Consider the following 27559-nt stretch of genomic DNA (forward strand, 5'->3'; position numbering starts at 1 on the left):
AAACAAAATACATCTGGGAGGATTTCACACTGTTCAACCTTTTTCCTTGCTTCACTCCGTCTGCTGCGGGTTCTTTCAAAAGCGCTATGATCGACGCTCTGACAAGGCAATATCGGATTTATATTTTGATCGATCAATCAGTTCCTCAACAAGGTTTGCCTCGAAAGCAGGGTTTCATAGCGCACCTCGTAGATTACCATCTGCTGGCTCGCTTCTCTTTCCCTTACAGTATAATTTTCACTCGATCTGGGGAATGCAGAAATAATCGTAGTTGATTGCTCTAATGGTTTATATTTTGGATTCGCGAACATACCCACAACTCCTTTTGGCGTCATCACTGGAGGCAAGCGTCTCAGTTATGAAGCGAACTGCTTCGTCCATCATCTTCGGAGTGACCTCGTGACCAGCTTTTTCATCAATAATGTCTTCGAATGTAACAGCACCATCTGCAAACCAACCATCTGGAGCAATAGCCTTCTTCAACCAAGTCAGGAAAACTTCCCCACGGTGATAGGGAACCAGTTTATCCACGCCCCCGGATAGGTTGAGAATCTTCTTGCCAGCCAGACAGCGCGTAAGCACCGGCCGCAGAGCTTGTTTTTCAATTTCAGTCGGCTCAGGCAGAGGATTGTTTCGAAGGGGCCCAGCGTCCGAATTAGGATTGACATAACTCAGAAAAATACTCGCTGGGTCAAGTTTAGAGATAGTCTCCAGGAGAGAGGAGGGAAATGCTTCAGAGCCTAGAATCCGAGACCCCGGAGGGTCGCTGTTTGTCCAGGATGGCAGCTTCGACAATCGCGCACGATCTGCCATAAGATTTACGTAGTCGGGACAGCCGATGATGACCACGCCGGCGCTCACGCGGGGTTCATGGAGGAGACAGCTCCACGCTGCATGGCCCCCCAGGGATACTCCCAGCACCATATGTTTGAAGATCCTGCGTTCGCCTTGGGGAAACACATAGGCCGGAAGATAGTCCATCAGTAATGAAACGTCGCGCGCGGTTCCCTCTGTTGTGCGAGACGCATGACGCATTAGTTCTCAGGGCATAATTCGGTAGTACTGCAAATAGTCCCGGAGGTAGGAACTTCTAGAGTTTGCTGATCCAGTACTCACGGAAAATGGAAAACATATCCTGCGCGTGTCGAGGGTTCCCTTCTCTCCATGCCTCGTTGGCAAGAGGATCGACCAATCTTGTGCCATGGTTTCTTTGATCGAATGAGACAGCAATCAGACCCTTGATCGGACCGGCACGACCATCTTTGATCCTGTGATTCCAATCCGCAATGACGGACGTTGCGAAACCCGTCATTCGCTCCTGAGTCGCCAACCTTGGGTGTAAGAGCCAAAGACAAGCGATCTCAGAAGCCTGAGACGGGATTTCATCGAGGCCGAAGACCGTGGTAAGAATTCCAGCGATTGGGTATTTCTTCTGAGAAACGGACGGTGGATTGGAGGATCTTGAGGGAGATGCCGTATCCAAGGTCTTCAAGGGATCCGTCATTTTGCTTGCTATGTATGTGAAATATCTATTGATAAACGCACTGGCAAAAATTAGGAGTATGTACAAAAAAAAAAAAAAGAAAAAGAAAAACAATTATCTGAGTGCTGTCAAATCTACATCAGATCAGAGACACTTATCAACATCCCACCTTTGACTCCGCATTCGAAGCCGAGGATATATACCTACCCTGGTAACGTGCCCATAGAATACCATGTATTGTATCTTGTTTACAAGACAGCGTAACTTTACCATACGTATAAATAGGTAGGACGAATTGCACAGCCACACATCTCAGTCGGCTGATGCCTGAGGCTTGAAACGAAACATGCGCCTCAGGAACCATATTTCCCTTCCTCTGTGCCGTAATATTGATGATCGTCAAGGCATTATTAAAGAAGTTCTGCTAAATCTGTGAGTATTTTCAAGATCAGCATTATTTCCTTTTCCAGACACCATACCTTACATTATCCTATCCAAGGATCGACTGTCCCCCTTGCAACCAAACTTCGAGCTGCTGCCTTTCCCCCTATCTAGGCTAAATCCCGAGTTTTCATTGAACAATCACGCCAAAGCGGGCCTTCCGTCAATGTTCTATGGGGGGCGGCTCCACCAGCGGTTGTTGGAATAGCTACTCGAAACGCTAATGCAAGTTGCAACACTCCCCTTTAAGTACGTTGACGGTTTCAGGTTTGAATTTGCTGAAATAATCTCATTCCCTCAATTTTTCTAGCCCCAAAAGCTCTCCAAATCTTGACAGAATGATTGTGTGGTGAACTATTTCGGTCGGTTTTGCTAGGATCTATTGATCCGCACGTACGTTCGATCTTGTGTTTACAAGTGATTTGATGTCCACGCTGATACCAGTCGTTCCTTGTAGGTATAATGACCGATTCGGCGATTGCTACCTCAGCGTTGAGGGACTCGGAAAACATTTCGAATCATCCCGATCCCAAAGGACCAGATCCTCTGACACTGGCTAGCGGTATCAAGCTCGGTTCACCGTTTCCCTCCCAGGCGGAAAACAGACATTCAGCTTCTGATTTTAGGGACGGCAAAGCTGATGCTACGGATGAGCGAGATGTTGCAGATGATGCACAATCTATAAAGGAGAATGTTGAACAGGGCAATGAAGGAGGTGGAAAGACTCGATCAGAGAAGGCCCGTGGATTGGAGGAGGCGTGGAATAATGGCCAGGGGGAGCAACCATTTTTGCCAAGTCATCGGCGGCCAAATGAATCTCTCGACAGTCCTCGACAGTCACCAGACCATAAACAGCATCAGCCCTCAACTCCCGGAGCGGCTGTTTCGCCGCGTCGTCCCAGCGTCCAGTTCACCCGCGAGACCTCTGACATCGATCCCGCCCCGGAAGTATCTGGGTCAAGACCCCCATCTGTCCTGGGTGATGAGCCGGACTCTGGACTGAAGGGGAAACAATCGATCTTTACCAAGCTCAAATCTTTCGCTTCGCCCTCATTTACCTCTCATTCTCGTTCGGCTAGCGGGGCAACCATTGGTGATATGAGACAGGCCAACGCCGATCTGGCAACACCGGGTTCGGAGCTAGGGGCGTTTCGTTTCCCCGATACTTTGGAAGAGGAGGGGAGTGATATCGATGCTGATGCCGAGGAAAGCGCCGGGGAGCAACACGTCAGTCAGCGCAGGAAGAAGAAGAAAATTTCACGACGGCAGCAAGAGCCTCAGTCAGCACCTCAGACTGAACCGAACACACCGAAGACGACAAGGAGACCGTCATTCCACCTCCCAGCTTCGTTTGGTCCATTTGAGAACTACCGCGCCAACCTCTTTGCACGCAGAGTGAGCACCGGGGACTTCGCGCAGCAGCGGGAGGGTGTATCGGAGGACGAGGGTCGAGATCGCCTGAATAGAGATGCTTGGAGACGGAGAATAGCTAACGCTCGTGCACTTACCTATGGCGGTCGACAGGCGGATAGCCATGGTAATCAGGGGGAGAGACGACCGAGCAATTTCAAGCGTTTTACTGGGCTGGTTGGACCATCTGAACAAACAGAAGGAAATGCCCCACATTGGCGGCGCCATAGAGCTGAACGCGGCTCGAGTCTGAGCGCTCAGAAGTGGCGGCAGATAAAGGCTGGGTTCAAGTTTATGCGTCGCAAGCCTGAGAGCACAGTAGACCATGCAAAGTCCGCCGAGCTACTAGCCGAGTTGGCTTCAGGGGTGCCGGCCGCCTTGATCTTGGCTAGCATGTTTCAACGGGATGAACACGGCAGCAAACGGATCCCAATCCTTCTGGAGCAGTTGAAAGTTCGGGTCACTGATAGCAAGTTCGAACCTCATTCCGGTGACCGTCACCTTGTATTCAGAATCGAGCTGGAATACGGCAGCGGGATGACGCGGATGAAATGGATCATCCACCGTACTCTTCGAGATTTTGCGAATCTGCATCTGAAATATAAGCTTCACTTCGGAACGCAGAAGTACATTCAGCTGCGAAACACCGAGGGCGGACAGAACCTTCCCCGTTTCCCTCGAAGCGCCTTTCCATATCTTCGAGGAGTCCGGGGCCTGGAAAGTGAGATTGAAGACGAGGAAGACGAAGGCGGCTATGAGACCGCCGCCGAAGCGACCAGCGGCAATGAGAGGACCGGTAGGAGAAAGCAGCAACAAGGGCAGCGCCGACTGTCAGGAGGTATATCCCGGAGACAGTCGAGCATTACCAATACCGAGGGCGAGGCCAATGCTGGGACGGCGGAACCTGGCCAGTCGACGAAGAGGGAACCATATCCCGAGAGACAGCGGAAGAAACTTGAAGCCTATCTACAGAAGATGATTCGATTTTTAATTTTCAAGGCTGATAGCAACCGTTTGTGTAAATTCCTGGAACTGTCTGCCTTGGGTGTCCGCCTTGCGTCCGAAGGCAGCTATCATGGTAAAGAGGGATACCTGATTATTCAGTCTTCCAAAGGCCTCGATTTTCGAAGGGCGCTAACTCCAGCGATGGTGAAGAAGCGGCATTCACCAAAATGGTTTCTTGTCCGACACAGCTACCTTGTTTGCGTTGACTCGCCAGAGGAGATGAATATCTACGATGTGTTCTTGGTCGACCCGTTTTTCAAATTACAAACTCAGAAGATCAGTTTACGACATCAGAAAGCGAAAGAGCTTGCCAAGTCAGCTAAAGAGTCGGCCAGACACCCACAGCACCACACGCTGAGGCTGGAAAACTCGGAACGTAAGCTCAGACTGCTGGCCAGGAATGAGCGTCAGCTCCATCAATTCGAGGACTCTATAAGGTTCATGGTCAATAGTACCCCGTGGGCGAAGCCGAACAGGTTTCAGAGCTTTGCCCCGGTGCGCCAGAACTGTTTTGCACAGTGGCTAGTCGATGCGCGCGACCACATGTGGATGGTGTCGCGAGCGATCAATCAGGCCAAAGACGTCATCTATATCCATGACTGGTGGCTCAGTCCTGAACTGTACCTGCGACGGCCAGCAGCCATCAGTCAGAAATGGCGGCTGGATCGACTTCTTCAACGCAAAGCTCGCGAAGGGGTCAAGATATTTGTGATCATGTATCGGAATATCAACTCCGCTATCCCTATTGACTCGGAATACTCCAAATTCTCACTTCTCGACCTTCATCCCAACGTCTTTGTACAGCGCTCTCCGAATCAGTTTAGACAGAACACATTTTTCTGGGCGCACCATGAGAAACTATGCCTGATCGACCACACCGTGGCTTTTGTTGGCGGAATCGACCTTTGTTTCGGAAGATGGGACACTCCGCAACATGTGCTCACTGACGACAAGCCTACTGGCTTCGAGACGCCCGATGGACCCAAGGACGCAGACCACTGCCAACTCTGGCCGGGTAAGGATTACTCGAACCCGCGGGTTCAGGACTTTTACGATCTGGACAAGCCGTACGAGGAGATGTATGACCGTAATGTGATACCCAGGATGCCGTGGCATGACATTTCGATGCACGTCGTCGGTCAGCCCGCCCGGGATCTCACGCGGCATTTTGTGCAGCGCTGGAACTACATCTTGCGGCAGCGGAAACCTACCAGACCTACACCTTTTCTTCTGCCTCCACCTGACTTTGACCCTGCCGACTTGGAAGCTCTCGGCCTTGATGGGACTTGCGAGGTGCAGATCTTGCGCTCAAGCAGTATGTGGTCAACGGGTACGCCGGATGTCACCGAGCACAGCATTATGAATGCGTACGTCAAACTGATAGAGGAATCGGACCATTTTGTCTACATCGAGAATCAATTCTTCATCAGCACCTGCGAGATAGACGGCAGAAAGATTGAGAATTTAATTGGCGATGCGTTGGTGGAGCGCATCATTCGAGCCTCCAAGAATCAGGAGGCGTGGCGCGCCGTCATCGTTATCCCACTGATGCCAGGCTTTCAGAATACTGTAGACAGTGAGGGCGGAACCAGCGTTCGTCTCATCATGCAGTGTCAGTATCGCAGCATTTGCCGGGGGGAGACTTCGATTTTTGGCAGACTGCGTGCGCTGGGCATCGATCCGGAAGATTACATTCAATTTTTCAGTCTTCGGACATGGGGCAAGATCGGACCGCAAAAACAACTTGTCACTGAGCAGCTCTACATCCATGCCAAGTGCATGGTTGTTGATGATCGGGCCGCCATCATTGGGTCTGCGAATATCAATGAGAGGTCGATGTTGGGCTCGCGAGACTCCGAGGTAGCAGCTGTCGTGCGTGATACAGATATGATATGGTCCTCCATGGATGGCCGCCCGTATCTTGTCGGACGGTTCCCGCATACCCTGCGCATGCGGTTGATGAGAGAGCATCTTGGCATCGACGTTGACGAGCTAATGGAGCACTCGATAGCAACTGAAGAAGAACTGCGAAAAATCCAGATTGCGGAAGAAGGCACCAGAACACCGGAGAACGCTGACAAGGCCGACTCCGAGTCCCTGATGATGGAGAGACAGGATGAGAGGGATATGATCGAGCGTCGGCATCGGATACAAGACGAGTTTCTCTCCAGATCGGAAGACTTGCACAGTTTCAACCACGATGTAGACTGGGAACAAGAAAACAATCCCAACCTCAAGTCGAACAGAAAGCTCACTGCTGATCCAAGGGTGACCTCTAATGCGGAACATAAGAAGGACGTTGATGGGCTTGGGGTAGATCATCTAAACGTCGCTCTAGAAGCCGGGCTGGCCGACGGTCGCGATTCGCAAATGCTCGAAGACAACGCTGAGGTTCTGGTCTCGCCTATCGCTAGCGAGGGCAAAGGCACCATCCGACAACTTAAGCCGGCGTCGAAGCGGAAGACGCAACCGGGCAGGCCCATTGCTAGAGAAACAAGCCGCGAATCACCCTCGACTACGGCTCATGATGCCGATCCAACTCCAGTGATTGATGGATTAGCAGCTGCCCGTCATCCGACTCAGCCAGGGACCAATATTGAGAACGACAATGGCGTCCTGTCGCCGTCATCAGACATAGCCGATGCGGCGAAGTATCCACACCCACTGATCCCAGATCTCAAGCACATCTTCATTGACAAGGACTGCATGAGAGACCCTGTGATCGACATCTTCTACCTGGACACTTGGCAAGCCGTGGCGGAGAAGAACACAAAAATCTACCGGGCCGTCTTTCGTTGTATGCCTGACAGCGAGGTCAAGTCGTGGAAAGAATACAAGGAGTACGCCACATACGGAGAGCGATTTTCAGAAATGCAGAGTCAGCACAGCGTCAAGGTTTCTCAGCCAAGCCACCAAAAGTCAACGGGACCTCCCGGGACAAATACAAACGGGGCTGGCTCGGATGAGAAGAGAGAGGCTCGTGTAGCCGAAGGTGGGCGCGATGCAGCTGATCGAATGCAGTCCGACCTTGCGAAGCAAGAAACGTTATCGTCAATTGACGAGAAGACTGCCCTGGAGGTGTCCGAAGCTACAGGGGCGGGTCCTACACAGAGTGGACGCAGCGAAGAGAGCGGCCCTACCAAGGAAGCTGTCGAGCAGCAGGAGCCGCAAGCTGTTGATTATTCTGAGGCTCTGAATCGCAATGCCACAACCCAGACCCGCCGCCGTCGGAGACGAGCAACAACGCTTTCGAAGCGTGAATTCCACGCGACGGATGATGTTATAGACAAACAACAAGCAGAAGAGTTATTGAATAGGGTCCAGGGACATCTCATAATGTGGCCTTATGACTGGTTCGTGATATTCTGGCCAATCCTCGTCGTTTTTTAGCCATATACTAATGGACTGTCGTAGGCTTGAGAAAGAAGAGCAGGGCGGAAACTGGCTCTACACGCTTGACCAGATTTCCCCCTTGGAAATATAGTAAGTCACTCATCAGCATCCCGTCAGAAACCGAAATAGCTGCTGACAGAGGTACAGCAATTGATCAATCGTATATCGTCGTATGCTTTGGCAGTGCTTTTCCTACGGTGCCACACCAAGTTGATTGCTGGCATTGCTTGACCTGGAGTTGTCATACACCGGCGTGATCTTGATCGTTGAATTTATGTCATAGACTACTTTTGCCGTGGCCTGGCTTGCCGCTTCTTTGTCATAGTTATTTTCACATTCCCGTTCGAACAGAGCGGTTTGGATACATTGCATGGCTCTTCAGAGCTGCTTGACTAGAAAGCGGGCGTTCTCTTTCAAGCAATTTCACCTGTTTTACTCGTTGCGTTTTCTGACATTTCATTACTGCGATCCTCTATTGAGTCAAGTGCATCTACGGAGTGGCCAGTGCCAGGGATGAGCCCAGGTGACAAGCATGTTGGCGGACTCGGAATTATCCCATATATAATGTATCAATATTTAGGCAGGAGATGAGAGGAATCCCCAAGGTTGCAAGGGCCTGACACAATTCAATGCTAGCTCGCATTGAGCTTAAGCGATTTGGCGCGTAGGTTTTCAAAATCATGAAAATTTGCTTGCAGGGCCCCAGTCAGGATACTAGCGTCCGCGGCCTGTTCACTACCTTCCCAGTGCCTGAGACTTGCGCCGAGACGGTCATGAGCAAGGGAGAATGCGTCCTGGAGTTCCGACGTACGCACGCAGCTGCGGCCCAGATCGTTCATGTAGTTGGTGGGGTCCTGCACGCACAACCGGCTGGCGGCAGACAGATTGCGTCTGGCGGCCGCCGTTCTCTTGAGGCTGATGAGGGAGCGCTGGCCGCGCAAATGCGCGGGTAGATCGTCGGGTGCGTACAGGGCGCTGGCGCGTTTGACCGTACCGGCATTGAACCAACTGGGGGGATCGACGGAGACTCCGGTGGTGGTCAGGTCGACATCGGTGCCGTAGGCCCGCAGAAACGCGATGAGCTGCTCGCCGAGACAGTCAGGCCGCTGGAAACGCCCGTGATTCATTTTGAGGAAGGCCACGAGAAGCATTACGAGGGCGTCGGATCCAATAGACAACCGGGGGCGGCCATACCTGCCCCGCGCCTCGAGGATCAGGCGAGCCGTCACGTAGAGGGGCCGAGTCGAGGGATACTCGGCCTGGTAGTCCATGATATATTCGACAGAGGCCGGTAGTCCTTGGCCGCAGTGGAACTGCAGCAGACGGCCCGTGGGGCGATGGATGGCTGAAAGGACCGGGAAATGGTTGCCCAGAACCCGGACTCTCCCCGCGAACGAAGGGCACTGCTGAAGCGCATGTCCAACGTCACGTAAGAGCTTTTTGTAAGTCTGGAGCACCTTGGGCCGGGTAGCACTGGGCTTGCGCACGCCACGGGTGGATCGATCCGAATCCGGGACAGGTAAGACGAAATCAAGATCGGAGTGGCTCAGAGCGAATCGCGTCCGCCATGAACCGGTCACCTGGGGCGGGCTGGGGACAATTCCCGCGACCAACCTACCCACGTCTGCAACCAGCCGATCTATCTCATCCTGCTCCGACGGGGTCGGTGTCATGTAGATCTCAAGAGCGCGGATCTCCGCGTCGAGACGCGAAATGGCATCGGATGTCTTGCAATCGGTAGTCAAGTACTTCAGCCAAGGACTTTGCTCTGGTCGACCCCTGGCTTCATCTGCATGCCACTGCAGCAGTGTATAATTTGCTGTCTTGGGGTGCGGAGCGGCTACTTGGCTCGACGAACGGGCCTTCCTCTGCGCTCGTCTCGCAGGCGCAAGAGACTGGAGGGACTGTGGCTCTGCACTTGACACGGACGAGACGTTTGGAAGTGGCTCATCATGACCAGCATGGTGCTCAAGTGGTAGAATCGGAGGGGATATTCCAGCAGGACATTTGTCGTTAATCACCTTGCGGATCAGACTGGCTCGATTGGAGGACCGATGAGCCTCAAGAGTCTTCTCAAGGCTATGTCTAAAGATGACAGGATCATGCAACTGCCGACGGAAAGGTGCTGTTGAGAACAGATTTGAAGAGGAGATACGAAGAGCAGAGGCCAAGCGCATTGCTGCGCGATCAGTGGGATATACAAGACATCGCGGGGCAGCCACCGTGACTTTGAGCATGTACTCAGAGGCAGTATCTGTAATTTTGGATGGTAGAGTATAAGATGCAGACGCCCTGTGTTGGTTCGAGAAGACCAGATAGGATGAAATGGTATCCTGCGTGCCCCTGGTCCAATTCTTCAGATCTGTCGGAGGATGATAAGATCACCTGACTTGAACAGATAAGATCATGTGATTTGCGGTCATGTGAGGAGCAGCCCTAGCCCTTCTCTTCACTGTACCTATTATTGACCCCTCGGAAGGATTTCTCTAGGTGTCTACCAGCTAAAGGTACCTCTCTAGGTAGTCTCTACTTTGTCTTGTAGTACTCCACGTGGAATGATCGAATCAAATGAAGAGACGAATGAAGATCATGATCAACATGACAGGCAGCTAAAATCTACAAGTCCAGACTCCAGAGTTCGGAAGATAATTGCTCGGGACGATCATTGACCTGCAGTGAATCACTATGAAATCAATGCATACCTATCTTAGCTATAGCCTATAGGTACTTGTAGCCTACTAGACATGGCTGGAACATGACGTACCAGATGGGACTCTAGCGGGGAGAAATTCCAGCCATGTGCCTGTTCTCTGGTCCTCGTCGTCATATTCATCTGTCACATCATATCTACTTGCAGTCTTGCAGGTACTGAAGTCAAGGAACATGTTCTGTTATGATTATTATTAGCTGTTATTCAGGGTCTTCTTCTCTCTTATTCTTACTACTAGTCTATTAGCTACTCACTCTTATTATTCTATACTCTTATCGGCCTGGACTAGCTCCATTGATTGATTCTCTCCAGCTCTCCCCTTTTCTGTCAGCTTCTCCCATTTTCTCCTTTGGGATGCTTCTACGGAGTCCTTGTATACCCCTTTCTCAAGACCATGATAGTGAGCAATGATACTAATAATAATTCTTTCTGCTGATTATCAATAATTACTCCCTCAGGACTAGCCAGTCTTGATTGATTAAGTTCGCCGCCCATCCTGATGCCCCTCGTTCATACCCAAACCATAGTCGTGGTGGTTTGGTAGTAGTTTGTAGCCATAAAAATAGTCGGAGGTCTAGATACTTGGTATGGAGCAGCCAAACCCTTATTCTAGTCCATGTCCTCCATTTTTACTCATAGTATAAATAAAATAGGATAATACATTTCTTTCTGGATATCCGCTTTCCTGTTGCTCATCTTTTCCCTCCACTCGATCAAAAACCGGGTTTTGCCAACCAAATCGTCGTTATCGTCTACTCCTCCACCACCGTTCCTCGTTTTCCCTCATTTTCTTCATTGATTCTCCCGCTTCCAATCATTCAACTACTCTTACCTCTCTAACTACTCTTTCTATTGCTCATGACTTTCTTTTTCATCTCATATTGAACAATCATAATCATACCATCCGTCTTCGTTTCCTCACCGGCTTCACTTTCCGCCCACCACCCCACCTTTCTACTACGGAGGTATCGTTATCTATTATCCTGTCAACCCTCTTACTTCCTTCTACTTCCCCATTTCTCTATATCCTCCCCCGAGGTTCGTACTCCCCATTTTGCCTTCTCAGTTGTCGTCTTGCTTTTCCAATTATAATTCGCTCTATCTGACTCTCCTCGGAAATAGTTCTGTACTACATTAATTTCCTGCGAGCCTTGAGCAATTGGGATCTGTCCCTCCGCCCATCTTCGGCCGTTTTCGTCATGGCCGCCAACCAGGACTCCCCCGCCAAAGTGCCTGAGGGCCAGCCAAACCCCGTCATGGTCGGTCCCGGCATGAAGTCTTTGGGTGAAGAGGCCTATACCAATGCCTCAAATGCCACTCCTAGTCTGGAGACCGACAAGAAACATCCCCTGGTCAATGATGCCCCCTCGTACTTCTCTCAGGTTCCTGGCACCAAACAGTCGTCGACCGCCTCCGATACCGCTTCTCCTGGCTCGCCGGCTGATGCAGCGAAGAATGCAAAGTCGCCTATTGAGCTCCTCCGCCGTCTGAGTCTCAGCCGCTCCCCTATGATTCCCGACTTCGACCCGCGCGAGCAATATCCCGGTTTGAACCTCACCGGCCGGATTATCAGCGCCGCCTTCTGCATCCCGTACAAGGTCGGCTACCGTCCTGGCTCCGATTGGGTATGGTGCCCCTATGATTTCTTCTTCACTTCTCTTTTTCCCCAACTTGGCGGCATTGGACTAACGCTCCGATGAACCATTTGAACAGGATCTCAAACCACGTCCCGGAACTTCTGCCCTTTTCGATTCCTTTGCTTATCTCAGCTCAGGGGAGACGAAATGGTCCCATACGCTCGTTGGCTGGACCGGCGAGGTGGAACCAATTCAAGACGTCTCCGTTCCTCTCCAGCACATCCCCGTCAACTCGGGCGCAAGGCTACCGCCCGCGCTCAATGGTGTTGCCGTTCCCCTGAACAAAGCAGCGGCCCCCGTACCCGTGGACTCGAAGCAGCGACCGCCCAGCCACCCGCTTCTCGAAGGCTTCAGAGTCAGTCAAGAGGACCGAGCGCGACTTGACGCTCAGCTGACCTCGGGCCGTTACGGCAAGATCGCTCCCGTATGGCTGTCGGACGAGTCCGAAGAGCCGGAGGAGTCTTCGATCTTCCTGGAAGATCAAGGGAGATGGAGGCGCTATGCGGAGAAGGAGTTGTACCCCCTGCTCCATTACAAGCAACACGGCCCCACGGATGGCCGGTCAGAACGGAAGTGGTGGGGAGATTACGTCCGCATGAACAGACTCTTCGCGGACCGTATTATACAGGAGTATCAGGAAGGTGACATCGTCTGGATCCACGATTATCATCTCTTCCTGCTGCCCAGTCTGCTGCGGCAACGGATACCGAACATCTACATCGGATTCTTCCTGCACGCCCCGTTTCCCAGCAGCGAATTCATGCGTTGCCTTGCCAAGCGCAAAGAAGTCCTGACTGGTGTCCTGGGTGCCAACATGATCGGCTTCCAGACATTCTCCTACTCGCGTCACTTCTCGTCCTGTTGTACGCGCGTCCTGGGCTTCGACTCGAATAACGCCGGCGTTGATGCTTACGGCGCCCATGTTGCGGTGGACGTCTTCCCCATCGGAATTGATGTCAAGACCATTCAGAAGGCGGCCTATGGTTACCCCGAGATCGAAGAGGCTGTGGTGGGACTTCGTAAACTGTACGCCGGCAAGAAGATCATTGTCGGCCGTGATCGACTGGACAGTGTTCGCGGTGTGGCCCAGAAGCTGCAGGCATTTGAGCAGTTCCTAGAGAGGTATCCGGAGTGGCGTGAGAAGGTCGTCCTCATCCAAGTGACCAGCCCAACCAGCGTGGAGGAGGAGAAGGAGGACCCCGAGAACAAGATCGCCAGCCAGATCTCAAACCTGGTGTCTACCATCAACGGCCGCTTCGGCTCGATCAGCTTCTCGCCCGTCAAGTACTACCCCCAATATCTCTCCCAGCACGAGTACTTCGCGCTCCTGCGTGTCGCCGATGTGGGTCTGATCACCACCGTCCGGGACGGCATGAACACGACGAGTCTGGAATACATCCTCTGCCAGCACAACACTCATGGTCCTCTCATTCTCTCCGAGTTCTCTGGTACGGCGGGCACGCTGTCCAGCGCCATTCACATCAACCCATGGGATACGACCGGCGTCGCTGAAGCCATCAACCGAGCCCTGACCATGTCCCCGGAGGAGAAGAAGGCGCAGCACGTCAAACTCTACAAGCACGTCACCACGAATACCATCTCGACCTGGTCCAACCAGTTTGTCACCCGCTTGCTTACCAATCTTTCCTCTTTTGACCAATCGGTGGCAACGCCGGCGCTGGACCGGGCGAAGCTGTTGAAGCAGTACCGCAAAGCGCGCAAGCGGCTGTTCATGTTCGATTACGATGGTACGCTCACCCCAATTGTCAAAGACCCGCAGGCCGCCATCCCATCGGATCGGGTGCTGCGGACTCTGAAGACTCTGGCTGCGGACCCTCGCAATGCGGTTTGGATCATCAGTGGTCGTGACCAGGCATTCCTGGATGAATGGATGGGCCACATCCCGGAATTGGGCCTGAGCGCCGAGCATGGTTGCTTCATCCGGCAGCCGCGATCGGATGACTGGGAAAACCTTGCCGAGTCGAGTGATATGGGGTGGCAGAAGGAAGTGATGGAGGTGTTCCAGCACTTCACCGAGCGTACGCAAGGCTCGTTCATCGAGCGCAAGCGGGTTGCACTGACCTGGCACTACCGCCGAGCGGATCCCGAGTACGGTGCATTCCAGGCCCGGGAGTGCCGCAAGATGCTGGAGGAGACGGTAGCCAAGCGGTGGGAAGTCGAGGTGATGGCCGGTAAGGCCAATCTGGAGGTGCGGCCGACATTTGTCAACAAGGGCTTCATTGCGGCGCGATTGGTCCAGGAATACGGAACAGAACCCGGGCAAGCTCCGGAATTCGTCCTGTGCTTGGGAGACGATTTCACCGATGAGGGTAAGTACTACCGATTCCGGTTGAATGCTCGGTTCGTGGCTCGGGTTAACTTTTTGTTGTAGACATGTTCCGTGCGCTCAAGAAGTCCGGCCTCCCCACTGGGCATGTGTTCTCAGTCACCGTTGGGGCCAGTTCGAAGCAGACGGAAGCCAGCTGGCACCTCCTTGAGCCAGCTGACGTGATTGGAACGATTTCGATGCTGAACAATAGTTCTTCTGCGCAAGAATACTAGGGACGATGTGAGGCAGGGCTGGTCGTGCCATGCTTGGCCGTTTGGCTGCAAAATCATCACGTTCTAACGAAATATGATTACTTTGCACTAGCGATATATAATCTCGTCTTCTTGATCCCCGGGGAGAATGTAGAACAAGCCGAGGGTCGAAGATTTATCGGCCGTTCGAGCATGCAACAGGAGGAAGCTGTTTGAGGGAGTACGTGTGGAAAGGTTCCTGGCATCTGTCTGTATCTTCCACGCTGTGAGGCCGCATCTTCTTCCTCTTCTTCTTCTCTCCAGATTCCTTTCCATTATTGTTCCGCCTTGTTCTTCCTCCGACTGGTTGTGACTTTCCGCGTTGGTTTCCATCCGCTTTACTATAGATAGAGGGCGGAGAGACAGGTACGCCTTTGAATATAGGCTGTTAGAGATAGAGATATGAAATCGAACTTTCTTCCCTTGGATACTAGACCCCAGGACCTTCGGTCTCCGTTGACAAGAAGTCAATGAGTGCCAATTGGACCGTGGTATCGGATAAGCCCGAGTCGGATGGGGATGCACGGTTACGCAGGAGATGGTAAATAGAAGCTGTTCTACAGGATGGTCGATGATGGGAAGACGGAAACAGTTTCACCTATATCTTGAGAAGATATACAAAGCGCGTAACGGAATAGCGAGTCCATACCATCTATTCTTTTGTATTTCAACAGTGTCCTCGGGAACATAAAAATGCGCGGACATCTCCGAACCATCAAAGTCACGGCGAACATCGACAGTATCGTACCCAGTTGACAAGGAATAAAAGAACAAGCTGCAATCCATCTTCACTCGACCAAATCCAAGATGAGTCTCATTATCTCAGACTCGCCCCTCCACGATTCACGAAAGATCGTCGTGGACAGCCCCTCATCTCTCGGATGCGGTTGCCGACACTTTACGATGACTCGACTTTTCGGTCTTCTGTGCGAACCACTGGAAGGTCCGAAAAGAAAAATCCGGTCATGGATGGTTGCCAACTAAATCCTGGCTCGAGAACTTCGTCGGACCGTCACTGTGCTTATCAATCAGAGAACAAACAAGAAAGGAAACCAGTCTTCCAGCTGCCTTCTTTACTGCAGTCGCTTTCTCCAGTCGCATTCGGCTTCCGCCGTGAGTGAAGGTGTTTTGAGTCATTGAGATATGGTAGGTATAGTTGGATCTGAGCATGTCTCTGTCTCTTTCTCTCATTCGAATGTCTACTGATAATACATACATAGGTAATGGCACAAGACCAGCCTCCCGACGCTGTTTCGGTCAATGAAAAAGACCCTGCGAATCCGCAATTCGAGGACACCACAAGTGACCGCTTTGTTCCTTTGGCAGGCTTGCCCTACGATGAGGAGTCCGGTGTGAACAACGGTGTCGATCCTCGATCAAAGGAGCTCTCGAGAACCGTCACCAATACCAGTCATATCGGAACATTGGCTGCCCGGACCTTGTCGCTTGTGCGGACCAGAGAATCCGGCAAGGATATCGGCCCTCCTCCCGATGGAGGCCTCTTTGCTTGGACCCAGGTCCTCCTGGCTCATTTTGTCATCTTCAACACTTGGGGGTACATCAATGGGTTCGGTGTTTTCCAGACATACTATACGGAGCACTTGGGCCGGCCACCCTCCGACATCTCCTGGGTTGGCAGCATCCAAATTTTCTTGCTCTTCTTCATTGGAACACTGTCTGGCCGTGCGACGGATGCCGGCTTCTTCAAAGTCACCCTGGCCACAGGAGCGCTGCTGGAAGTCTTTTGCATCTTCATGACCTCTTTGTGCACCGAGTACTGGCAGCTGTTCCTCGCCCAGGGAGTCGGCCAGGGAATCGGTTGCGGTCTCATGTTCTGCCCGACCGTAGCCCTGATGGCCACCTATTTTACCACGAAACGGGCCCTTGCCATCGGGATCGTGGCCTGCGGATCGGCGACGGGAGGGTTGGTTTTTCCAGCGGTCGTCGTGCGCCTGCTGCCACAGGTCGGATACGGCTGGACGATGCGCGTTCTGGGCTTCATCACTCTGGCCACGCTCATCCCTCCGGTGGTCTTCCTAAAACAACGATTGCCGCCCCGTAAGAGCGGCCCGCTGGTGGAATGGGGCGCCTTCAAGGAGCTGCCGTACCTGTTTTTCGCCATCGGGATGTTCCTCAACTTCTGGGGGCTCTATGTTGGCTTCTTCTACATCGGCAGCTTTGGCCGCAATATCATCGGGGTCTCCGAGACCACCTCGGTGTATATCCTGCTGGTCATGAACGGCATCGGCATCCTGGGTCGGGTGATCCCGAACACCATGGCCGACTGGTATACTGGTCCGTTGAACATGCTGATCCCTTTCAGCCTGGTCACCGGTCTGATAGCCTTCTGCTGGGCCGGGGTGGACGAGATTCATGGGTTATACGCTTGGAGCGCCTTCTATGGTCTGGCGGCCGCGGGCATCCAGTCGCTATTCCCGGCCACTCTGACCTCCCTGACCACCGACTTGAAGAAAGCCGGAGTGAGAATGGGCATGGTGCTCAGCGTGGTCGCAGTCGCAGCGCTGATCGGGTCTCCGATCGCGGGAGCCCTGATCCAGACGGCCGGGGGACATTACCTCTACGCTCAGATGTTCATGGGCAGTGCGATTCTAGCTGGTACACTGACGTTGATCGCTGCAAGAGTAGCGAAACTGGGATTCACATGGCATCGGATGTAGAACTCAGTCAAGGGGCTTGCTGTTGACTGGATCTTGGGAGGAAGAAAATAATGATGAAGCAGGCCCATATCACGCTGGGGCGTGATCACATGAAATAATAGTATTTGAGTGACCATCTTGGTGGTTATTGTAGCTAAATGATATGGAGTTATCCAATGTTGTGATGAGACATCCTCCCTTCGTTGGCGGTGGACCTGTCTCTGCTTCTTTTCCCCGCCTGGGAAATCCTGTGCGTGACTCAAAACATTCAACCTGCACGTCGCCATTCTCTTTGGTCTGTGGAGTCTATCTCTAAGAGAATTCTCTGCTGCCACTCTAGCCTCTTCCTCCGATCATTCAGGGAGTGGTGCCGTATTTCCTTCTCAAGAAGATGTGAGCTTCTCGTCTCCAATTTCTGTCCCTCTCCCGCTCTGCCCCTCCATACAACCGAATCCCGTCTACAGCAGCTCAAGACAGCGTGAACTTTGCTAATCGGCAGTGTTGATTTATTCAGCTCCTTACAGCCATTTGTACTCCTGAAATTTTACTCAATTTACGCTGCTTCCTGCATCTCTACTTAACATGGCACCCCGCGGTCGCGGAAAGTTCTCCAAACCCAGCAGAGGAGGTAGGTGACGCATCTTAAGGGTTACTTTCGAACCGGGAGAACAAACAAGAGAATATGATTCGAGAATACTGATGCATCTCTCTTCGTGACACGCAGGGGGCAAGCATTTCAGTCGCGATGTTCAACCGGTAGACAAGGACGGAAACCCCGTTGGTCTATGGCGGGTACGTGCCTCTAAATTTCCTCACAGGGGACCGAACCCATCGTGTCTGCAGGAATGAGACGCTGACCTTTCTACTCTTCGCTGCTTTGCCGTGCAGGAGCCAGGCGACGACATTCCCTCATCAGTCGAAGAGGATGAATCAGAAGAAGCCTCCGATTCCGAGGAGGAGTCGTCTGACGAGGACAACGCACAAGCCGGGCCCAGTGCCGCCGCCGAATCATCAGCAGGACCAGCAGCAATGACTCGCGAGGAACGACGCGCCGCAGCCAAGGCGAAGAAGCTAGCCGCGATCGCGCGACGGAACAACGTCGCCGCGCAACCGGGCGACCTGCCTCCCTCGGACTCGGAGGAAGATGAGAGCGACGACGGCGACGACGGCGACGACGAGGACCTCCCCGCCAACCCGAACCACACCGCCAAGTCCCGTTCACAACTCCACAAGGATCCCGCGGCAGAGCCGGAGAAGGCCCCTGCCGGCGATCTGTCACAGCTCTCCCGGCGGGAACGCGAGGCCATTGAGGCGCAGCAGGCCCGGGAGCGGTACATGAAACTACACGCCGAGGGCAAGACGGAGGAGGCGCGGGCGGACCTGGCCCGTCTGGCCCTCATCCGGGAGCAGCGCGAGGCCGAACGGCTGCGCAAGGAGGCTGAGAAGGAAGAGAGAGCAGCGCTGGCGCGGGAGAAGGCGGCGGCGCGCGAGCGGGAGATGAAGCGCCGCGAGGAGACCAAGGGTAAGAAGAAGGGAGGCCCGAAGAAGAATTAATGAAGTGTTTCCCACCTGCGACCCACGCTGAAATGACGCGATGAACCTGTTTGTCTGGTTTGGACAGTATCGGCAATATATCTCTCTGGTTGATTTTGAGTATATACTCGCTTTAGACGTTTTGAACAGATATGATCGTCACAGGGATGACTGCATGTTTCCCTCTGCATTTGACACTTCAAATTATTGTAACACGGAATCGATATAGAACTGAGTGGGTGATTACACCAAACGAACTCGCCATAAGCAGGTAAATGATCTATTTACAACGGAAGAGGCACAAGCCACCGAAAACCATCACGACATGCCATGTTATGCAGATTATGCACCCAAATCACGAAAGACAAACGAAAATCAGAACGAACCAAAGGACACCCATGTACACCAACGCCCTATTTTCCGAGCTCGATGGAGCAGAGGGAGGAAAAAGTGGGATATATATGAACAGTGCATGTATCAGTCAACGCATGAACGCCAGCTATCTTAGCACGATGGTGTCAATTCAGGCACTTCAAGGGCATCAGACTCCCCAAAACAACCCTTCCACGCTGCGTCCGTGCATGACGACCCCCCAGCCTGCAATAAGACTCACGAGCCACAGGATGGACAAGACCAGGATCGGGAGGAGGAGGAGCTCGGTGTTGTGTAGGAACGGGAGGGCATTGTACCCCAGAAAGGTAATGTAGGTGTAGTAGATCAGCGCGGAGAGATAGAGCGTATTTCCCAGGAAAGTAGCGAGGAAGTTGCTCGGACTGCGAGTGAGTAAGGGCAGAAGAAGGAATTGGACGACATAAAGGTGGAGATATAGAGGGAAGAAGGCCCGATTCGACACCTGGACACCCCAAAGTCAGCCCCAGCCCTACCGGGAAAGCGTTGCCATCTTTCGATAGACCAGTCCAGGCCATCGGGAGTGAAACTCACGTCAAAGCAGTATCCAAACTCCAGTTGATCCTTCTCCCCAGGCTGGACGAACAAGCCTTGTGCCGCGCCGCGCCTCCGCCCGCGAGACCCTCTGAATCCGGACAGGGATGCCGCCGCTCCGTCAGGTCCAAACAGTCGAGGGATCGCAAAGTAGGCTATTGTCGATACCACCAGCGAGGAGCCGATGAAGTGGACAAAGATAAAGAGCAGCGACAGGCGGACGATCGAGCCAAAGGCCGGCGCATAAGCCAGGCCCCATGCGAGCGCAGTGAGCAGGAGGAAGAAGGAGAGCAAATATGTAAAGGAGGGGTCCGGACGGTGCCAGGTGTTTTTGGTTTCTGTACCGATAAGTTAAAAGACGATTAGCTGTATTGATCCTGTGATCTCGCCGACGGTCTGGTCCGGAAGTTTCGAACAAGGGGAAGCGCGTTCAACGTACGTTTCTACCAATCGACCATGACATTTAGCAAACAATTACCAGGCTGAGCTCAACATTGGATAGAGAAACAACACTTACATGATAGTAGATTGATTTGAACACCTTCTTAGGAGCTATCAATAGTGATGTCATCTCCCAGATTGCCATTTCAAAGTCCATCTGCGGGAACTTGAATAGCCTGCTTGGTAAAAGGCACGGTCAGCCATGCTCACGCTGAGAGGGACAAGCGACTATCCAGCATTATCCGGTCGCAGACATCCTCATGATAGCCCAGTCCAAAGGCCTACCTCTTGAAGAAACGCGGCATCCGTATACTGGATCCGCGACTCGTTGGGGTTGTGCCGCCAAAGCTGGCAGGGCTGGCATGTTGACGAGGGACTGAGATGGTCGGGTTCATCTTGTAGAGAGTTTGCAAAAAGATTCCCCAATTTCTCAGAAGCTCTGAGAGGGGGAACAACGTGTGTAGTCCACTGAGGAAAAGGGTGGATAGCTCGGTACTAATCCCACCGTACAGCTAACTGGGTTGCTGATGTTGTCTTGGTGGAGATGAGTGTCGGCGTTGCTCTTGTTGCCGGCCGTTATGTCATCTGTTGATGCTGTTACTAAGCATTTATGGAGTACTACATACAAAAGTCGACATCCTGGATTTTGACATTCCACACACTCTTAAACGCTGATTAAACGCTTCTGTTGCTTATTGATTTCTTATGATCGATGACTTTTGACATCGGGGCTCCGGGTGACTCTAAGGTCTTGACATAACACTTCCAGATCGCCCGTGAGCCTAGAATATAGCATGATCTGGACTAAGATGCGTGCTTGAGAGCAGAAATGGTTCCTGATAGCAACGCCGAGGAACTGAAAGATTTGAATCAACGACTTAGTGCTCTTCACACGACTTGAAATGTGATTGGCCTATGCTAGACGTCCTCATGAAAGCCGCAGATTATTGCGATTGCGAGAGGGATAATGTGGAAGAGTGATAGGTCTCAACTGATTCCCGCAGATCTCTAGACCTCAGTGAACTATCAAGATATCGATTTTGTCGATGCGTCTAGGATACACATAGGGTTTCGACGGTCGGTCGAAGAAGAAACTGATTCTACGTACAGATTAGCAAAGGCAATTCATGATTCATGGAAGATTCAAGGTTTTGACACGTCACAAGCGGATGTATGCCTGCCTTACAGAGACGACTCATAGAGCAACAGTTAGGAACAGTCCACAGAGATCGGGCAGTCGATATGGACGAGATGAGATGTTATGTCCTGTGGAGACTATGTAGCCTAAAAATGCAAATTACCGTACAATTCTCTAGGTACTACTCCGTCTGAGCAGCATAACTGTGATGATACATTAGCGACTCTACTTGAAACTAATCACTTTAAAGGGCAGTAGTAAAGCAGTTCCTTGCTTACAGCGATACTTTCTCTGAGACAGTCAAAGCTTCCGTTCTAGTGATTTATCTCCATTAGTACCTCTCGACGGAGTAGCTAGTTAATCCTTGGGGTACTCTTAGTCTTGTGTCTTTGGTCCCCACCAGCCCACATGGATGAATAGTTAACTCAACGATGGGCCGATCGTCTGGCCTAGGTATGAATATGATAATGACCTTGTATATATACCTTTCTATTAGAGAGGTAGTTATAGGAGAATAATAATTAGATCAATTGCTACCTATGTATTCACCACGCGAGTCATTGTAGACAAATCCATCATGTATTTATTTGAACAAGTAGAGGAATCATAACACAGAAAACATGACATGCAGATTCTCAGACACTCGACGCCAGACCATATCTAGACTGCCAGAGTGTTCATCCTATTAACTTTTGTTGTTCCTCAAGCTAGTGATTCTTAGTGTCAAGCCTCTGCAGCCAACAAAGCAGCTCTAGCCGTATCCGAATCTAGTTTGTAGAGAGCCAGTGGATTATCTCATGTTCTGCCCCTGAAAAGTTACGACTTGGTTGACAAGCGACATTGAAAGGCTCATGTCGTGTCTGACGGTCGCATTGACAATTACTAGCGAATATTGAACAACTCAATTCTCATCGCCTCCTCATCTGGAAACACTTAATATCGTCGGCGTTTCATCCTTGACCCTCGTTTTTTTTGTGGTTCCGGTTCCTGGTCCCTTGCCTGAGGCTTCCACGGTCCGCTCTCCAGTCTCCATCGTTCCCCTCCCCGATCATCATCTTATTTGGACTAGATAGCACTTTCATGGCCTTTTATGGGGTTTGTTCTTTTTCTTCTCTGACTGCCCTATTACTGCCAGGTGCCTCAGAACGTCACCGGCTGCTTGCAATCTGTCGTCCCAAGGACTTCCTCTCGTTCAATTGACCTTCGCTTTTTCCGCTTCCCCCTACCGCGCGGAATCAAGGCCATCTTTGCTCCCGCTTCCGCGATGACCGACAGGTGACACTTACAAACACCTACCTTTGTCTCTTCCCGAAGAAGATCGGTTTGAATTTGAAGAGGAATATATGTATATGGCCAACTCGCAGACAGCCGGCCATTGTGATTGAGAAGCCCCCGGTCAGAACTCGTCCTCGTTGTGTCCTCGTACTGGACGACATACCGGGTGGCACCTTTTTCTACACAGTGTGCCCAGGCGTTGCCGGGTCGCTGGTTCATCTAGATCTCATCCCGCTACACACGAATCCTGACCAAGTGCTCAGCCATGAATCGTCTAGTCCGGTCGAGTAGCATCAGAAAGGATGCCCACACGAATCGCTCGCCCCCTCGAACACCGCCTTCACAAGCGTCCAACTGCAAGCCTTTCAAGCGAGGGCTCCATCCCCGTCCCTCGTTGCGCGAAACCTTCCTAGACGATACGAATCCGGCCGACCATGCGAACAACAGCAGTAACGATTCAAGTGAAGAGCGGGATCCCCATGACCTCTCCCTGTCTCCAAAACATGCCGCGCGCACCTCCATTGTCGACAATATGTTGCTTTCTCTAGATCAGTTCGCTTTGTCCACAGGCAATTCGGTTCTCGATGACTACCGCCTCTTCAACTCCGTCTTTGAATCCGAATTGTACGGTCGGAACTCGCAGGAGTCCGCGGGACCACATCGGTATCGCGGCCATACATTCTCTTCGTCCCTTTCATCAGAAGCGGACTTTGGCTACGACGACAGCTCGACTCGCTATGGAACCCAGCCAGCCTCTGCGGCCAGAGGCCGCCGGAGCAACAGTAGCTCCCAGTATCACTCCGGCCTGGGACGCTTCGGGAGTACCCGCAGCCGGGAAGGCACCAATTCACGAGGTCAACTCTATGACTATCGAACCGTCACCGGGGCCGATCAAACGACTCGCGGGACAAGGAAAAGCAGCAAAGCAAGCTCATCTTCCAATCTCGACTTCGGTCCAGCTCTCATCAGAGGGAGAGCGGACTCGTCCGGTGAGCGACGTTCGGCCAGCTTCGATTACGGTACTAGGCCGCCTTTCATTCCCGTCGATCACGATTCCACGTTCTACGACAATACAGACGCCGCTCCAACACCCAGCGTGCCGGCTGGCCCCCGGAAGTTACACTCATCCGCTCAAAATGATTATGCCGGTGTCTTGAACAGTCAGTCTTCGCGGACACCGGTCGCCTCCCGGCGGAATAGCATCAAATCGTCCCGAACCAACCATGCCAGGAAAACCCGGCCGGAGAACATTGGTACCAGCTCCATCATGCGAGGCGGAGACAACGAGCTTGCCAAACTGGCCGATGACGGGCTGGATCCGCCCCCAGCAATATCAGCATCGCTCGACCCGCCCGCTCCAAGTCCGACGATCTCGTTCAATAAACCTGCTATACTGGCCTCGCCAGACACAACACCTGCCAAGGAGCGCCAGGGATTTTTCCGGCGCGTGTTCGGATCATCGAAAAACACCGCTTCAGGACCGTCGGAAAGCATCCAATCTGACAGCATATTACCCCAAGAGAATGACACCAAGGAGACAAATGCAGCTGGCGGAAGTCTCAGGAGCCGCAGACAGCCATTAAGAAACAATGTGTCTGGCGCAAATGCCCTCCGCGAAGGCCAACCACATGTGGTGAACAAGAAGTCTTCTTTTTTCCGTCGGCGAAAGAAGTCGATATCTATGACCGACAGCCTACCACCTCCCATTATTCTTCCTCAGGAACTAGGCCCCAAGGCTGTGGAGATTTTGAAACCCGAGCCCAGTCCTGTCAGTAGTCTCAGAAAGGTGATGAATCCGTACCTTGCTGATGGCATTGGCGGCGCATGTGATAAGTCCAATAGTGGCCCGATTCGGGTCGCAGGTGCAGATCATGCAGGAAATATGAATACAAGCCTTACCTCAGCAAGGAACGAGAAAGAAAATGTTTCTACAGCTCCCGCCAAGGGCGGTCAGACATCAAAATACAGCCTATATCCGCCTCCAACCGCAGGCAGTGGCCACGATACATCATTCCTGATGAACGGCAGCGGAGATGAAGAGTCCACAGCCAGGACCACTGAAATGGATTCAACCACTGTTGATCGAAAGCAGGAGAAAATGGCGGTCGAGGATGGCCTCAATCCTTCCGAGGGCGAGAACGTCGGTCAGTTGACTGACGGCACCTCCCATATCATGATCCCAACGACGACGAAATCCGCCCCGGCTCTGTCTCCGGTAGTCGAGAGTATATCTCCAGCAAGTGTGTCACCTCTGGAAGATTCAGAGTATTCAATTATGGAAACCGCCGAGAGAACTGCAGGCCGTCGCCAAAGATCCAACTCCTGTGGAGACCAGCAGGCCCAGCCCAGCAAGCTATCCATCCCCGCCGCGAAGGCGGATGCTTCGCCTCAAGTCTCGCCTGCAAACTCGGAAGAATTCTTTACAGCCGCCAACACCCCTGCGGTGCCGTCGGAAGATCCTAAGCCTCCACAGATCATCGAGGACACCGCTGAATGCTCTGACGACGCCTTGCCAGGCGGCCCCTCGAGTTCTGATCGGGATCAAGCAAGGCGACTGTTCGATAGTCAAGACCAAGTGGTAGGCAATGAGCCGGCTGCTGCCTGGCTTGGGGATCCTGGCCGTGCTTCTATCAGAGAGGCATACATGGACCTCTTTGACTGGTCCAACATGAACATTCTTGCAGCACTACGAAGCCTTTGTACTCGCTTAGTGCTCAAGGGCGAGACGCAGCAGGTAGATCGAGTGCTGGATGCTTTCTCAACTAGGTGGTGCCAGTGTAACCCACGACATGGCTTCAAAGCTGCCGGTGCGTTCACTTTCTTTCACCTTCCGTTACAGAGTATATCCCAGATCTAACATAGTCTAGACGTTGTCCATACTATCTGCTATTCTTTACTACTGTTGAACACAGACCTTCATCTGGCGGATATTGAGCAGAAGATGACGAAGAATCAGTTCGTTCGGAACACGATGCCGACAATACGTCGGGTTGCTGTTGAAGCAGCTCCGGACGGATTCGAAACCACTCGGCCCGCTAATCGATCGAGACTGCCAACACAAGAGTCGGCTTCGTTACCCGCCACGTCGCAGCCGAACCCGACCAACAATCCTGAGGCGTCCAATACCGATACAGACCGGCCGAGTCACCCTCCCCACAAGCTTGTTAATCGGTTGTCTCGAACCGATCTCTCGATCAAATTGTCGGGTGATCCTGAAAGCGACGTCGGTCCGTTGGTTAATGCGCCATTCAATGGATCGATGAGGCTATGGGAGCAACAGGTGGAGACTGTGCTGAGAGACTTCTACTCCTCGATTCAGAAGCAAAAGCTTCCGCTCCATGGCGCTGCAACTGATAGGGATGGTCCGCAACCCCAGTCAAACAATCTACTCGGCCCTGGCGCCAACCATCATGGTCTGCGGAGAAGTCCAAGCACAATCAGCAAGAGCGGCTCTGACATCTTCCCTCGCGGTCGCTCGGCTGATTCTCGCTACGGAATAGCGCGATGGTCCTCCAAAGCGCGCTCGCGGGCCAGATGGTATCCTCCGTCCACGATGGGGTCCAGCCGAACCAGCTTGGACGACCAGTCGTCTCTCTGGAGCCCGTCTGCCTCTAGTACGTGGAGTAAATACTCTCTCGGTAAATTGACTTCTGCGTCTGTCGATTCTTTCGGCTCGGATTATCCGCGCGGGGATTATCAACAGTCGATTGGTTTCGCGAACGCACTCAGCCAGGCGATCATCCGTGAGGATTCTGCGCACTCCATAACGAGTGTGGAAGAGGAAGGGACGGCTCATCTCCTGGAGGATGAGACTCTACAACTGGCCGGGGCTCCATGGGCCAAAGAAGGTAGCCTCAAGCACAAGCAACACTTGGATTCGGTCGATAAGAGGGCCAGGGATCGTAATTGGAATGAATGCTTCGCTGTGATTCAGCAAGGCTGGATGCGTCTGTTCTCATTCAGCAACACGGCGAGGACGCTGCGGCAGAAACCCAAACAGCGTCCTCATGGAGGGGTCGTGGTGGGAGGTGGAAACTGGACCGAAAATGCCCAGGAGATTTGGAAATTTCTCCTGCGGCACACGATTGCCAGTGCACTTCCGCCCCCAGGCTATTCCAAGTCACGTCCACACGTCTGGGCACTGAGTTTGCCGACTGGCGCCGTTCACCTGTTTCAGGCGGGCACACCGGAGATTGTCCGGGAATTCGTCTCGTCCGCCAACTACTGGAGCGCGAGATTGTCTAAGGAGCCTTTGGTCGGAGGAATCAGTAACATTGAGTACGGATGGAGCGATGCCGTGATCAACAGCGCTCTGGTGCACGCCGACAACAACAGGACGCCACCTTCATCCGGGCCTCGAGCTAGCATTCAGAGCTCCATCCGCAGCTCTATTGACCAGCAGGGCATCCGACCTAAGCTGCCGGCGGATCGAGTACATATCAGTGATTGGGCGCCACCTCAGCAGAGTATGGCGGCCTCAGCACTGCTCGAGGCCGAGCAGCTGAAGGCTTTACAAACGTATGTCAAGAACGTGGAGGACGACTTGTCGCGTCACAACGAGCTTCGACCCGCCATGATTCTTGCATTCTCCCCTCGCCATCCCAACGCAGCCAAGGCGATGGCCAATTGGGAACGCAAATCCTCGTATTTGCTACGGGAAATTGTGAAGTTCCGGACGTATATTGATTCGCTCCAAGCCGCAATAGATGCTAAAAACAAGATCTATGCAACTCGCGAAGAAGACACCCCTTCGTGATCAGGACATCCGTCCCTGAGACGTTAAACCCGTTCACGTCATGTTTCCGCGCCCTCGGCCTTCTGTCGATCTTCCATCCACGCCTACTTTGCCTGGAATCGGGCGTCATGTTCTGCAGATATGCCTCCATGCCACGACACTTGTCTTCGTTTCTTTTT

At 52.6% G+C, this 27559-nt stretch overlaps 8 protein-coding genes across 8 annotated transcripts; 5 read left to right on the forward strand and 3 right to left on the reverse strand.

Moving 5' to 3' along the window:
* Positions 1-288: 288 nt before the first annotated feature.
* Positions 289-1504, reverse strand: Aspvir_005053 (uncharacterized protein; the record flags this gene model as incomplete). The annotated part of the gene is made up of 2 exons (XM_043268272.1): positions 289-1010; positions 1117-1504. The coding sequence occupies 2 exons, from the start codon at positions 1502-1504 to the stop codon at positions 289-291; spliced, it is 1110 nt and encodes a 369-aa protein (XP_043124207.1).
* Positions 1505-2386: 882 nt separating this feature from the next.
* pld3 (phospholipase D) lies at positions 2387-7886 on the forward strand (the record flags this gene model as incomplete). The annotated part of the gene is made up of 3 exons (XM_043268273.1): positions 2387-7692; positions 7754-7822; positions 7880-7886. The coding sequence occupies 3 exons, from the start codon at positions 2387-2389 to the stop codon at positions 7884-7886; spliced, it is 5382 nt and encodes a 1793-aa protein (XP_043124208.1).
* Positions 7887-8364: 478 nt separating this feature from the next.
* On the reverse strand, positions 8365-9909 carry Aspvir_005055 (uncharacterized protein; the record flags this gene model as incomplete). The annotated part of the gene is made up of 1 exon (XM_043268274.1): positions 8365-9909. The coding sequence occupies one exon, from the start codon at positions 9907-9909 to the stop codon at positions 8365-8367; it is 1545 nt and encodes a 514-aa protein (XP_043124209.1).
* A 1732-nt stretch (positions 9910-11641) lies between these two features.
* orlA (putative alpha,alpha-trehalose-phosphate synthase subunit Tps2) lies at positions 11642-14641 on the forward strand (the record flags this gene model as incomplete). Its single annotated transcript, XM_043268275.1, has 3 exons — positions 11642-12067; positions 12156-14409; positions 14472-14641. 3 exons carry the CDS (start codon positions 11642-11644, stop codon positions 14639-14641), a joined length of 2850 nt encoding a protein of 949 aa, XP_043124210.1.
* Positions 14642-15882: 1241 nt separating this feature from the next.
* Aspvir_005057 (putative MFS monocarboxylate transporter) lies at positions 15883-17337 on the forward strand (the record flags this gene model as incomplete). The annotated part of the gene is made up of 1 exon (XM_043268276.1): positions 15883-17337. The coding sequence occupies one exon, from the start codon at positions 15883-15885 to the stop codon at positions 17335-17337; it is 1455 nt and encodes a 484-aa protein (XP_043124211.1).
* A 561-nt stretch (positions 17338-17898) lies between these two features.
* Positions 17899-18870, forward strand: Aspvir_005058 (PDGFA associated 1 family protein; the record flags this gene model as incomplete). The annotated part of the gene is made up of 3 exons (XM_043268277.1): positions 17899-17944; positions 18041-18108; positions 18205-18870. 3 exons carry the CDS (start codon positions 17899-17901, stop codon positions 18868-18870), a joined length of 780 nt encoding a protein of 259 aa, XP_043124212.1.
* A 520-nt stretch (positions 18871-19390) lies between these two features.
* On the reverse strand, positions 19391-20596 carry Aspvir_005059 (unc-50 family protein; the record flags this gene model as incomplete). The annotated part of the gene is made up of 3 exons (XM_043268278.1): positions 19391-19702; positions 19792-20129; positions 20518-20596. 3 exons carry the CDS (start codon positions 20594-20596, stop codon positions 19391-19393), a joined length of 729 nt encoding a protein of 242 aa, XP_043124213.1.
* Positions 20597-22910: 2314 nt separating this feature from the next.
* Aspvir_005060 (Sec7 domain protein) lies at positions 22911-27401 on the forward strand (the record flags this gene model as incomplete). The annotated part of the gene is made up of 2 exons (XM_043268279.1): positions 22911-25452; positions 25558-27401. 2 exons carry the CDS (start codon positions 22911-22913, stop codon positions 27399-27401), a joined length of 4386 nt encoding a protein of 1461 aa, XP_043124214.1.
* Between the last annotated feature and the right edge of the window lie 158 nt (positions 27402-27559).

This window comes from Aspergillus viridinutans, assembly GCF_018404265.1.
Source record: "Aspergillus viridinutans IFM 47045 DNA, scaffold_3, whole genome shotgun sequence".
NCBI classification, from domain to species: domain Eukaryota; kingdom Fungi; phylum Ascomycota; class Eurotiomycetes; order Eurotiales; family Aspergillaceae; genus Aspergillus; species Aspergillus viridinutans.